Source organism: Pelophylax lessonae, assembly GCF_965119305.1.
Source record: "Pelophylax lessonae genome assembly, chromosome: 5".
Classification (NCBI taxonomy): domain Eukaryota; kingdom Metazoa; phylum Chordata; class Amphibia; order Anura; family Ranidae; genus Pelophylax; species Pelophylax lessonae.
Window position 1 is genome coordinate 170,219,381 of NC_138772.1, and position 14,255 is coordinate 170,233,635.

The 14,255-nt window shown below is 46.9% G+C and overlaps 1 protein-coding gene across 1 annotated transcript in view; it reads left to right on the forward strand.

Moving 5' to 3' along the window:
• CAPN7 (calpain 7) overlaps positions 1 to 14,255 on the forward strand; it is a 136,735-nt gene that overhangs the window by 34,194 nt on the left and 88,286 nt on the right. Inside the window, exons 3-4 of the mRNA XM_082257541.1 lie at positions 826 to 983; positions 3,887 to 3,954. Coding sequence (XP_082113667.1) covers positions 826 to 983; positions 3,887 to 3,954 — 226 coding nt within the window. The remainder of the gene's footprint in view (positions 1 to 825; positions 984 to 3,886; positions 3,955 to 14,255) is intronic.

Below are 14,255 nucleotides of genomic sequence, written 5' to 3' on the forward strand. Positions count from 1 at the left end.
TTGTTGTTCTTCGTTTTTATTATTAGAATGGTTATAGATGTGTCCTGTGAAGGCATAGGGAGGGTTTGATAAGTGCACTTAAAGTGGTTCTAAAAGCAGAAAGCTTTTTAACGTAATGCATTCTCTTCATTAAGGTAAAAAACCTTCTGCATGCAGCTCCAACCCCCCCAGGCCCCCCCTAATACTTACCTGAGCCTGATCTGGATCCAGCTAATGTGCATGAGAACAGAGGCTCCCCTGGCTCTCTCCCTCCTCATTGGCTCAGACACCGCCATTGGCGGCCAATCACAGCCAGTGAAGAGGGAGTGGGGGGCTGGGCCAAGCCCCGCTCTGTGTGTCTTATGGACACACAGAGCTGGGCTCGGGAGCAAGTATGCACTAGAGCCCTGATAGCAAATGGCTTGCTATGGGGGCACTCGGAGGGGGGGGGGGGGGGTGCCCGCACAGATGTCTGTGAAATTCGCTCCCGAAGTCGGACTGAAATTGACGTTTTGAAATCACTTGTACAATTTTTAACCGGCCTCAGTGTGAACCTAGGCAAAAACTGGAAGCTGATTTGTTTCTAAGCACAGCTTCACCAGATTTTGCACTTTCCAGTTTTAGTAAAACCACCCCATATTCTCATCAGGCTCGAGCTGTTGCAATACTGCAATTATTTCTTTGTATTGTTGTGCAATGTGTCTCTCGGTTTCTTTCTTCAATAACACTTTCTCGCTCTTTTTTTTTTAACAGATGCTTTCTCATTTAATTATTGATTTATACCAATTATGCATCTTCTATAACAGTTTATTATAAAACGTTTACTTTTTTTTCTTCTTTTTTTAGTTCAAGCTCAGAACATTGAAACATTAAAATCTAAACAGCAACTAGACTTGGAACGAGCACGCTTCCTTGTCACACAGGCATTTGAAGAAGATGATAAAGGAAACGCAGAAGAAGCCATTGAGCTGTATTCAGAGGCAGTTGAGCTCTGTTTGAATACAGTAAGTATATCTTTAGGAATTCCCCACTCGGGACATTTTGCTGCTTAGAAGAAAGTCCCAGAAGGGTGTGTTAATTGTTAGCACTTTTCCTTCAATACTGAAGATAATTGCTTAATTGCACTTTGTTGTTTTTAACTACATTTATAGATGCTGGGCTGCACAGTCTGTTTTTAGGTTCCATTTACTTTCAGATATGCAAAATTTCCTATTGTGTGTAGACTTATTTAGGATTTTAGGAGCATTGGCAAATATGTATCTGTCATTAGATACAGCAGGGGTATTCAATTAAAATTCAAAACCTCTGCACAATGGCAAACATGGCACGTTTTAGCAAGTGCCACACAGCATGGTGCCACAGTACCATGCAGCTTGGTACGGCACAATTTAAAAAAAAAAAAAAAAGGGTCAGGGACTTCTCTTTCTGCGTTTCTGCTTCTAAGGCAGCCCACTAAATAAAAAATGGCCCGCCTACACGTGTTAAAAGCAGTGATGTGAACCTAGCCTCAGATCCTTCACATCACAATCCTTTTTATTACATCAGTGTTCTCAGTCTCCCTGCACATCATCCCCCCTTCACATTCTTGTCTGCGGCCCCCCTTTATATCGCCCCCTACTTCAAATTGCAGTTCCCAGCCCCCTTCATATCATCCCTCCCTTCACATTCCTGTCCTTGCCCCCTTAATAGTACCCCTCCTTCACGTTGCAGTCCCCAGCCCCCCTTCACATTGCTCTCCTCACCCCCTTTATAACACCCCCCACATTCCTGTGCTCACTCCTTTTTTTTTATAACCCCTCCTTTACACCACAGTCCCCAGACCCCCTTCACATTTCTGTCCTCACCCCCTTTGTACAGCCCCACCCCCCTTTATATCAATCCCTTCACATTCCTGCCCTGCCTCTTTTATATCACCCCTTCTTCTTTATATTACAATTTCTGATCCGTTCCCCCTTTACATCCACTTCCTTCATAACAATAACAGTGCCCTCTTCCCTCTCCTACCTTACATAGGGCACAGCAGCTGACATCAGAGGCACATCAGCTGACATCGGAAGTGCAGCAAAGGGATGGACGGAGGGCAGGACCTGCCCCAGTTAACTGATTGGTTGCCAGAATGCAGGGGGTTTCTAGCAACCAATCAGTTAACTGGGCTAGCCCCTGCCCTCTGTGCATCGTTGTGCTGCTCTTCCGATGTCAGCTCTGTAAAGACAACAGAGCTAGCAGGCAGCAGCGGCTGACGGAAAAAAGCAGATCCTATATGGCGCGACCGCCGCGGGACCAGATGGAACATTGACTCAGTCCGGACTTAGTCCGCCATTTAGTGATGCCTGAGATACAGTATTAATCTGGCAATTTACGTAAAAACTTGTACCCAGGTGCCTGTACCCAGCTTACACTTCCTTTGTGTGTGCCCCAGGAGCCCTAAAACCCCAGGGTTTTCTATGACCAGGGCTCAGAAAGTTGTGCTTTGTCCCATTCCCTTCACCTTGTAAACCTCCATATTGGTTTGTTAAACCACCTATCAAATTTAGCAACCAATGTTGAGGTGGGGGAAGACATGGACTAGATCCTTTCTAGCTCTGGACATAATACAAAATGTATTAACTAATATGTGTTAGTTGCAGTTAACTATATTGTTGAACTCCAACTTCTAAATGCTTCTAGTGTCCAATTACCTAATTTCTCAAGTCACTAAGACTACAAGCCATTGCACGCTATGGAATTAATTTCCATCGTGAATAAATGTCACAGAATTCAGGAAGTATTTGTGTTTGGATTCTTCACAAAGTACATTTACAAATTTCAAGAACTTTCAGAGTAATAGAAGTAGGTCAGAATGAATTGAAATACAATACATAGATGAATATGTAATATTACATTTTGATCGTGGATTGGCTTTAAAGCGGTTGTAAACGGCTAGTTGTTTTTTTAATTTTTTGAATACCTGCAAGTTAAAAGCATCATGTGCTAGTATGCATTACATACTAGCACATTATGTGAAACATACCTGAAAACGAAGCCCTCCAGCGATGCAATGTAATCGCTGGAGGCAACGTCCATCTTCACCCGGTCTTCCTTCTGAGTCAATCCCGCGCATGCTCGGGGGAGCCGTCATTCAGGGCACCGATATCTGAAGGAAAGGCTCGGGTTCCTTCAGAGAGCAGGTGCCGATGACGTCATCAGCTGCATGTAATGTAATTATCTCCTAAAGGGTGTACATTTAGGAGATATTTACTGTACCTATAGGTAAGCCTTATTATAGGCTTACCTATATGTACAATATTATGAACAGGAGTTTACTTCCTCTTTAAGTGTTAGTAAAAGGGTAGAGAACTCTGGGTAAATGTTAGCACTCATTGAAGGATGAATCAGTCTAAAGAAATGAAGGCAATGTGGCCAGTGATCTGTCACCAAACAGATAGTCTGGGAATTTGGTCATGTGAAGTGTGTAAACAAGAAGGCCTACACCACAATACAAATCAACATTTAGAAGTTTAATTTTATTGTACCCTGTTGCTCCTACATAGGCCTTCTCAAACCTTTTTTTTTTTTTAACTTTTCTAACTCTTGTTGTGTGTGTGTATATGTGTGTATATATGTATATATAGATATATATATATATATATATATATATATATATATATATGTCTTATATCTACTTTATCTTCAAGTTGTGTCCTGAATAGGCATAGCACAGGTTTACTTTAGGGTGGACACTGCAGTGATTCTAAATATGTGCTTGCTGACAATACAATATCCTTTCCTGAGCTTATCCCATAGAACCAGATAAAGAAAAAGTCACGTCATGGCCTGGTTGTAATGATACTTCTTTCCTTTTGTCATTTGACCTTTTAAAGGTTGGGCAATCCAGGAAATACTGCTTCAATGTGTTTGTTTCTTTTAGTCTAATGAAACTACAGATCAAAACCTACAAACAAAGCTAAAGCAGCTGGCTCGGCAAGCACTAGACAGGTGAGTAAAATATTTCCTGTATTTTTTTAGGTAACATGCATTTCATGTAGCAGATATTTAACCAAAGTGTGGGTCAGAGGCGTAACTAGAACCTTCAGGGCCCCGATGCAAGAAACCATGAAGGGCCCCCCAGACCCCTGGCCGGGGCCCTTCCCTTCAAGCCCGGGGCTCTTCCCACTAATCCTGGGGCTCTTTACTCTCATTGCATGGCCTTTTATTATGGTCCCGCAGCAGGATCCTTTCACAAGTTCTGCAGTGGGCCCCCTTCCTGCAATCTTGGGGCCTCCCCACAGTGGTGAAATGCCACGGTCGCAAGTGTGACCTTTGAGATCCTAGAGGTTCACCCACTGTTTTGCTACCGGGCCCCCTGGAGCATGGGGCCCGGTAGCGATTGCAACCCCTGCAACCCCTGTAGTTACGCCCCTGGTGTGGGTATTTCTTAACCACTTGCCTACTGTGCACTTAAACCCCCTTCCCATCCAGACCAATTTTTAGCATTCAGCGCTCTCACGCTTTGAATGACAATTGCGCGGTCATGCTACACTGTACCCATATGAAATTTTTATCTTTTATTTCACACAAATAGAGCTTTCTTTTGGTGGTATTTAATCACCTCTGGGTTTTTTATTTTTTACAAATTTGAAAAAAAAAAAGTTTTTCTTATTTTCTGCGAGTAAATTTTGAAAATAAATACATTTTTCTCCTTCACTGATGTGCGCTGATGAGGCGGCACTGATAGGCTGCACTGATGGGCACTGATGAGGTGGCACTTATGGGCACTGATGAGGTGGCACTTATGGGCAGTGATGAGGAGGTACTAATATGCCGCACTGATGAGCACTGATAGGCGGCACTGCTGGGCACTGATAGGCGGCACTGCTGGGCACAGAGGTGGCACTGCTGGGCACTGAGAGGCGGCACTGACGGGCAGCAATGATGGGCACTGATAGGCGGCACTGATGGGCACTGGCGGATGGCACTGATGGACACTGACGGGTGGCACTGATGAGCACTGATGGGCAGCACCATCAGTGCCCACACTCAGTGCCCATAGTGCTGCCAGTCAGTGCTCATCAGTGCCTAGATGAGCAGGCACTGACTGGCAGCACTATGGGCACTGATTGTGGGCACTGATGGCGGGCACTGTGGGCACTGATGGTGGGCACTTTGTGTATGTTTTTTTAGTGAAGGGGTAGTAATATATGAAACATAAATTACAAAAGTGCGCTAAACAAAATAAGAAGAACACAAATGTTCATGTGAAATGTCTGCTTGGTCAGCAGTGAGTGCACAACCTGTGTATCCAAAAGACAATGAAAATTAAGAAAATATATGAAAATATATAAAGTCTTTCAGTCCAAAAAAGGTGAAGGTTAGGGAGTGAGTTAGGGAGTGATGGGAGGTGGGTGGGGCCTCATCCCAGACTGTGATCCAAAGTGAATAAAAGTAATCTCAGATGCACTGTGAACACCCAGTGATAGGAGTGGACTCTTACCACAATGTGGAGAGATGTGAGTATATACTGTGTTTGTCCGGAGGTCCAAACTTCTCAAATAGATGATACGATTCTCAGGAGAATAGATCAGCTAGCTGCTTCCAGATTGAGAGGATCTATAGGCTTCCAAGCAGGGGGATAGTGCCAAAAGATCGTGCCCAAAAAAGAAGAGGGGACTATAGTGCATTACCTTCAGTTTATTAGCAAAAGCAGGTGAAATGACACTTACAATTTCCAGATGAAAAAACAGCGTGTACAGGATAGTCCCGGACGTCTGCAGTACGGTCCGAGACTGGTGACAACACGGCTAGCTCCCCCCGACGCGTTTCCACTGATGAGTCGGCTTCTGGGACTGGAGCTGTAGCCGTGCTGTCTACATCTCTCGTAAATAGTTTGGCTGGTGGAGACTTCCGGTGCGGCCGCGGCGGGGACCCGGAAGTGTAATGACGTACTTCCGGTCACGGGGTCAACCAATCAGAATGGATCAACCCGAGAACCCGGAAATATTATGACGTCCTTCCGGTGTTCTCCCTGGCCAATAGCAGCAAATGTAAACAAGATATCTTGTCAGTGACACCGGGATATGGAAAGAGCAAACTTTTGCAATCTTGCGATGCTCAAAGTGTCTTTTCCAAAGCGGAGGCAAGCGATGTAGCCATATCTTGCCTTCTTAATTAGGCTCTTAAAGAAATATTTTATTTTATTAAAAAGCAAAAACTGTATATATTTAGATAAAAGCACAAACTGTAAAAGAATTAAAAGAGTATAATTTTAAAATTATTAAATAATCCTTGGGGAATTTACCTCAAAGGAGTGGTTAATGACATGGTCACAAAAGTATATATAGGCACCATGTGAAACAATGGTTCAAATGTTTGAAATTATTTTAAAAAATTAAAAAATTTAAAAATAATAAAAAATATATATAAAAGGCCATAAAGTTTGGGCAATTGGTTGGAATGGGTCGCAATGAAAATCTCCACCCTCCAACCCTTGTGTATATCACTAACATTGGAATTCTAGTGACAAAAATCACAGACATCAATTTATAGACATATACAAAAACGCCACTAGTTATGGTATAAATATCTTAAAGGAGAAAGGAACGGGGAAGGAAAAAAAGGTAACCAGAAGAAAGACAGTGGATAAGAATGTTATCATGCCCAATATGTATAAGGGGACTAATCATTATTGATGTGGGCATTAATGTCCCATTCCACATTCATACCCCAGGGCTGGTAACATTTTAGTTCATGTATCCAAAACGTTTCACGCCTAGAGATGGTTCTCTTCATGTCACTTCCCCTCCAATGGGGGGAGTAACCCTCAATCACGACAGCTTTCAATTGTGAATAGCTTTGTTGATGGCATTTGTCGTGATGAGCTGAGAGACTATGTCCAGGGAAACCAGTTGATATGTTGGTGAGGTGCTCCCCGATTCTAATACTTGGAGTCCTGATGGTTCTCCCAACGTATTGCAAACCACATCCACATGTTAGGAGATATACAGCTCCTTTACTGTGGCAAGTGACGAAGTTTTGGATATCATATTCCTTCTTGGTTACAGTCGAGTAAAAAGTTTTCGTTCTTTGGGTTTTTAACTCTTTGCATACACGGCATTTCTTACAAGGGAAAAAACCTTTTAGATTAGAAAACATTTTAGGGATAGCAGGCTTTTCGACTGGAGTAGGGGCAATGTATGTTTTTTTACCTTGTGTAATCAGGGCACTGGTGATCAGTGCCCTGATTACATTCTTCTGTGTCCCCGGTGGCTGATCGGCTCTCCTCCTTCCTCACACTGCAGTCTCCGTGTGAGGAAGGAGCGCTGGCGATGAGAGATGATCTCATATGTTTACATATGAGATCATCTCTCATTGCATTGGCCGATCACGTGGTAAATGGCCGCTGTGATTGGCCATTTACCACGATCTGTGATTGGCTGTGTCCAAGGGACACGGCCGACACAGATTTTCCCCGATGCGCGCTCGCGGGAGCGCGCGGGGAGCCTGTCTCTGGGAGGCCGTTTAAAGATGGCCTCCCGAAAATTAGAGTCCGCGCTGCAGCCGTCTTTCGGCTATAGCGCGGACCGGAAGTAGTTAAACCAGGTAAACTGGTTGCACTCTAAAGTTACTTAAAGCAGCTGTAGAGGTACTTTTTTTTTTCTTAAAATATCAAACATGTTATACTTACCTGCTCTGTGTAATGTATGCACAAAACAGCCCCAAATCTCCTATTCTGGGCCCCCCACCAGCAATCCAGCCTCCTCTTCTTCTGTGTCTGCCCCCATATCAAGCGCTTGCTATGGGGCAGACATGCAGGCTCAATCCTGTGCCATCCTGTGTGTCTATTTACACACACAGTGCGGTTTGGCCCCATCCTCTGCTCTTTGCTTGCAAGATTTGATTGACAGCAGCAGGAGCCAAAAGCTCCCACGCCTTCCTCCATGTCCTGTGAGTAAAGAGTGAGAGAGCTGCGCTGCTGCCCTTGGGCACAGCGCTAAATCAAGATCAGGTTCAGGTAAGTATTTAGGAGGTTGGGGGGAGCTGACATTGAAAGAATTTTTTTATTTTTATCTTAATACAGTTTGACTTTGGAACCACTTTAAGCTAAAGTGACCAGATTTCCAAGATCCGGGTACACCCTATGGACCTTGGGCAACTTTATTCAGGGTGGGGCCGGGGGATAATGACAGCACACTAAGCACTCTACACAACATGTTGGGTGGGACGAACAGCTGGAGTGGCTTACAGAGGTATGGTTTAATAACAACAGTGTGGTGGCCAAAAGTAAGTAAAGTGCCTCCAAAGCAAAAACTCCTCCCAATACAATCCCCCCTTCCGTGACAAAACCACTTTTCCCCACAAATTCCCCACTCCCTGAATTGTGCTCACCAGACCGTGGCACTGCACCACTATCTGCTGGTGAGTTCCCTTCCCTGATCTCCCGGGGTAGCACCTGTACAGCTGCAGATGGCACCAAATGCTTGGAGGATGGAGAGAAGTCTGTGGCATCAGATGGAGCATGTCACCTCCCCCAGCACTCCCATTCCTTCCTTCCTCTGCACAGGCAATCACCAACACGCTCATGTGACAGATCATGTTATAGGTTGCATTTAGGGCTGTCAGCAGAGGGTTCTACAGTCACAATCATGTTACTGATTTACCATACATACTGCCCCCCCCCCTTTCCCCCACATTAACCACTTCAGTTCCGGAAGGATTTACCCTTTTCATAACCAGGCCATTTTTTTGCTATGTGGCACTGCACTACTCTACCTGTTACATGGTCATACGACACTGTACCCAAACTAAATTTATATAATTTTTTTCACACAAATGAAGCTTTCTTTTGGTGGTATTTAATCACCTCTGGGTTTTTTATTTTTTATTATATAAATAAAAAACTGACAATTTTGAAACAAAAAAAAAAACAATATTTTTCTTTCGTTCATTGACAGACATAGCTCCTGTCATTCTTGACCATTGGGTTATACTGCCCCTACAGGAGTAGGACACTTGACAGAAAAAACTTCTGGCTACACCCATAGGCAGTTTCAGGGTGTAAACTCCCTCTCCCGGTTATAGTCACTCCCTGCTATAGTTTTTTTCTGCCTAGTCAGGAGTAAGGACCTAGTTCCTTTGATCCTGGCAACATTTTTTAGATAGAAAATGTTTTCCTCCTGGAATTTCCCTGTGAGCTGTACCATCAACTGCTAGACTGGGCGACGGGCTGGATAATCTGGGTCCAGTGGTCACCCCAGTTTGGCCAGCGAGGGCGCGCAGGCCTCAGCTCTGTGCTAGGTCGGCCGCGACATGGCCCCAGTGAGTTAAACGTTTCGCTAGGTCTCATAAGAGCTGGCCTCAGCCTGAGTCGCAGTGTTCCTCCTTGCCAACAGTCCCCCCATTTCGATGGGGAGGAGGATCTGTCTGGAGCGGTGCCCACCTGGTTCCTGGTATGGTGAGTAGCTGTCCTCCCTCTGCCCCTGCAGGGTTTTGGGGTGGATGTGGGCCCCACCTTGGCACAGTCGGACCCCCGGGTTCCCCTACTTTCCGCAGGCACCGACCCCTCTGTTTTTGCCGAGTCCCTACGCCTGCCCCACCCCCTCCCCTCCACATACACTGGGGCTGTTTGGGTGGTCTGGTAACTGGCTCGGGATGGGGGCAGGGCGCTAACTGGCGATGGGCGCGGGGGGGTGCACTGCCGGCGAGCGGACGATCGACTGTGCGGTGGGGTGGGGTTTGTACCTGGTAGGTGCTCCTGCCAGGACCCCCCCCCCCCCCCCCATCCTGCCTGGATCTGTCCTTGAGGCCTGGCCTCCCAATTCTGGATCCCTGTATACCTCATGGTGCTGCGCAGGGCCACCATTTTGTTGTAGCCGGCGACCACGCGTCTCTAATCCTCTGATAGTGAGGATGATTCATCCATGTCTGCGAACGCACATGAAAAGGCGCTGGTGGATGCACCGATTGTATCTGTGCATGAGACCCTGAAGATGGAGGACGCAGCTGAAGCTGCTACGAAGGCGCAGGTACTGTTTGGCACTCACAAGCCACCCAGAGCGACAAAGGTATTTCCTTTTCCTGCTTATTTTGACAGAATTGTCGCTAAAGAGTGGGGATGACCAAAGCGTCCCTGTGGGGTTCCTAAGCGCTTTAATAGGCGTTACCCCTTTGAGGAGTCCCTTCCTAAGAAGAGGACTGTCCCACCGATGGTGGACCCTCCGGTTTCCAGTTTACACAGGGCAACCATGATTCAGTTTGAAGAGCCTTTAAGGACCCGGCTGACCAGAAGGCAGAGGCTGCGGCCCGCACTATGTTCACCTTAGCTGGTTCGGCAATGAGGCCGGTATTTATGATTGCCCTAGTGTCGCAAACTGTGACCGAGTGGGCTAAGCTCCTACGCCGTGACCTGGAGGGAGAACAGCTCCCCCCTGCCTTTGCTGAGCTGGCGGACCAGCTGGTCCAAGGACTGCAGTTTATCTGTGATGCCTCTTTGGATGCGGCTCCTCTGATGGCTCGCCTCTCTGTTTTGGCGGTGGTACTTTGGCCTGTCTTTTGGCTCAAATACTGGTCTGCGGACCAGACTTCTAAAAAGGCCTTGACTGATCTTCCCTTTCAAGGAGATCGCCTGGTTGGAGCTACCCTGGATGACATCATTAATGGTCTCACGGGGGGGGGGAGAGTACCTTTCTTCCGCAGGCTACTAAGGGCAAGGAACCTCGACAGACGTGGACCTTCCTTCTCGACTCATAAGAAGTTTTTTTCATCCCTCAGGGTCGACTGACAAGGGCTCGAAGCCTTTCAGGGCCTCCTCTGGCAGATCCAAACGAAACTGGTCTGGCAAGCTGAGAGCGGTCTTCTCCAGACCCGCAGACGAGGCTCCTTCTGCATAAAGGTACGCCCTCACCCGTATCGGAGGTGGGGGGGGGTGGCTTCGCTGCTTTCCAGACCCGTGGACTTCCGTGGTACAAGACAAGTGGCTCCACAAAGTCCTTCGGTCCGGCTACAAGATCGAGTTTCGCTCTAATCCCCTGGCAAGGTTTTTTTCTTCCAACCTGTGCCTGGTTACAGGGTCTGTTTGGGCGGTACAAGACCTGTTCCTTCAAGGGTTTATTTGTCCCGGTTCCGACTTTGGAACGTTTTAAGGTTTTTATCTCAAACCTGTTCACAGTCCCCAGGAAGGAAGGCAACGTGCGTTCAGTCCTGGAACCCTGCGTCGGGGGGGGGAAATTCCTCGCCTCTATAGATATCAAGGATGCCTATCTTCACATGTGTGCCAGTCACCAGCGCTTCCTCCACTTTGCCATGGGGGAGGAGCATTATCAGTTTATGGTGTTACCCTCCTCGGGTCTTCACAAAAGTGTTGGCTCTGGTGCTAGCCTTGCTACGCCAATGGGGGATCGCGGTACTGGGCTAATTGGATGATCTCCGTCTGTGAGCGGAGTCTCCCTCTGCTCTGGTGGAGAACCTGGCGATCACAATACGAACTCTGCGGGAGTTTGGCTGGATTCTGAATTTTCGGAAGTCTGCCCTGGTTCTGTCCACAAAGCTAGATTATTTGGGCCTGACTTTGGACTTGGTCATATCCAGAGTGCTCCTTCCTCTGGACAAACTCCAGAAACAACAGACTGCAATTCACCTCCTGCTGTCCAACAAATGGTCATCCCTCTGGACTTGCATGCGGTTGCTGGACCTGATGGTATCTACCTTTGAGGGGGTTCCGTTTGCACAGTTCCATACGATGTCCCTGCAAAGGGAGATTCTGACCAAGTGGTCCCTGCAGTCTCTGGACAATCAGACCTGGCTGAGTTGGGGAACAAAGGAATCCCTGATATGGTGGCTTCACTCTCCGGTGCTTCGCTGGGAAAATCCTTCCTCCCCTTGTATTGGACAGTGGTCACCACGGATGCCAGCCTGTCTGGCTGGGGAGGCTTCCTCAGCAAGCATTCTGCTCAGGTGATCTGGATGCTGGAAAAGTCCAGACTACCGATTAATGTCTTGGAACTCCGAGCGATCAGACTGTGTCTGGATGATTGGACGGTCTTCAGGGATGCCCAGTGCGCATTCAATCGGGCAATGCTACGGCCGTGGCTTCAATCAACAAGGGGGCACGAAAAGTGCCCTGGCGGCTCAGGATTTAGCCGGCATTCTAAGGTGGGCAGAACGGTTCGTTCCAGCCCTCTCCTCCGTACATATTGCCGGGTTGGAAAATTGGCAGGTGGATTACCTCAGTCGGCAGGTGTTGGACCATGGGAAGGATCCCTTCATCCGGAGGTGTTTCAGCAGCTGTGTCTCCAGTGGGGCACCCCCGAGGTGGATCTGTTGGCATCTTGGCTCAACAGAAGGGTGCAGAGGTTTGTGGCTCGGTCAAAGGATCCTCTGCCAGACGTCACAGGCGCGCTGGTGGCCCCGTGGGGTCAGTATCATATAATCTATGCCTGCCCTCCTCTCAAGCTTCTGCCCAGACTCCTACGCAGGATCGAGGCATTACGGTCATCTTAGTGGCCCCAGACTGGCCTTTCCGAGCTTGGTACGCCGTTCTGGTGCGGCTGTTCGCCGACGTTCCTTATAAGCTTCCTCTCAGGGAGGATCTGCTGTCCCAAGGACTGATCTTCCGTCCTTCTTTACAGTCGCTGGCTTTGACGGCTTGGCTGTTGAAGGATAGAGGTTTGTCTGAGTCAGTGATTCCTACCTTGTTTAAAGCTAGGAAATCTACTTCAAGGAAGATTTACCACATACATTGTGTGGTATAAGTCGCTTGGGGTTCATCCTCACTCCTTCTCAATGGCTCAGATCGTAACCTTCCTTCAACGGAGGGTTGAGCAGAAACTGGCCTTGAGTACCATCAAGGGCCAGGTATCCACCTTGGTGTTCTTTTTCCAATGACCTTTGGCCACACACTCCCTGGTGCGTACTTTTTCTTCAGGGTGTCCGAAATTTGGTTCCTCCAGTGCAGGCTCCGTTGCCGCCTTGGGATCCTAATTTGATGCTTTCAGCTCTACAGAAACCTCACTTTGGAAATATTCAGGCGATTCCCCTGCTTACGCTGTCCCAGAAGGTGGCCTTTTTGGTGGCTATCACCTATACGTGCAGGGTGTCGGAACTGGCGGTGTTATCCTGTCGTCCACCTTATCTAGTGATTCACAAGGATAAGGTGGCGCTTTTCCCCCATCCCTCATTCCTTCCTAAGGTGGTCTCTGACTTTAATTTTAATAAAGACATTATGTTGCCTTCCTTGTGGCCTAAACATCCAAAAAAATTGCCTTGCATGTCTTGGATGTGGTCCGGACAATTAGGGTGTACCTGGCAGCTACAGAGTCTTTCAGAAAGTCAGACTCTCTGTGCTCACAGATGGACCTCGCAAAGGGTTGTTCGCTTCCTCTGCGACCATTTCCAGATGGACCAGACAGATGGTGGTTCAGGCCTATTCCATCAGGGGTCTGGTTCCTCCTTTTCCTGTCAAGGCGCACTCTACTAGGGTGCTTAGTGCCTCCTGGGTCTTCCGTTATCAAGCATCAGTGACACAGGTTTGTAAGGCGGCCACCTGGTCATCGGTGCACACTTTTACAACGTTTTTTAAAGTGGATGTGTTGGCATCTGCGGATGCTTCCTTTAACCACAAGATTTTACAGGCTGCTGTTTAAGAGGACCTATTGTTTTTTCAGGTTGGCTCCAGTTGTTTTGTTGAGCCCCTGTTGCCTGGTACGCTAATTTTAGCCTTGGGATTTTTTTTTGCTGTTTACCGCCGCCCCTCATGTTTAACACTGCTTTGGGACCTCCCAATGGTCAAGAATGACAGGAGCTGTGTCCTTCTATGAACGAAAGAGAAAATGGGATTTTTGACTTAAGGTAAAATCCATTTCTCTGATGTTCATTGACAGACACAGAACCCACCCTCTGTTGAGTTATGATTCTCTTGACACTGCTTATAACAAAACTGAGTGACTATAGCAGGGAGAGGTAATATACCCCCTGGGACTGCCCATGGGTGTAGCCAGAAGTTTCTTCTGCCTAGTGTCTTACTCCCGTAGGGGACAGTATAACCCAATGGTCAAGAATGACAGGAGCTGTGTCCGTTCAAGAACATCAGAGAAATGGATTTTATGGTAAGTCAAAAATCCCATTTTTTTACTTTCTGTTATAAAACATATTCCATTAAAAAAAAAAAAAAATCTAATCTCTTAATACATTTTTGCCAAAATGTATTCTACTCTTTGGTGAAAAACAAAATTCCGATAGGTTCATATTCATTGGTTTGTGTGAAATTTATGGCGTCTACAAACTAAGGGATTCATACTGTAATTTTT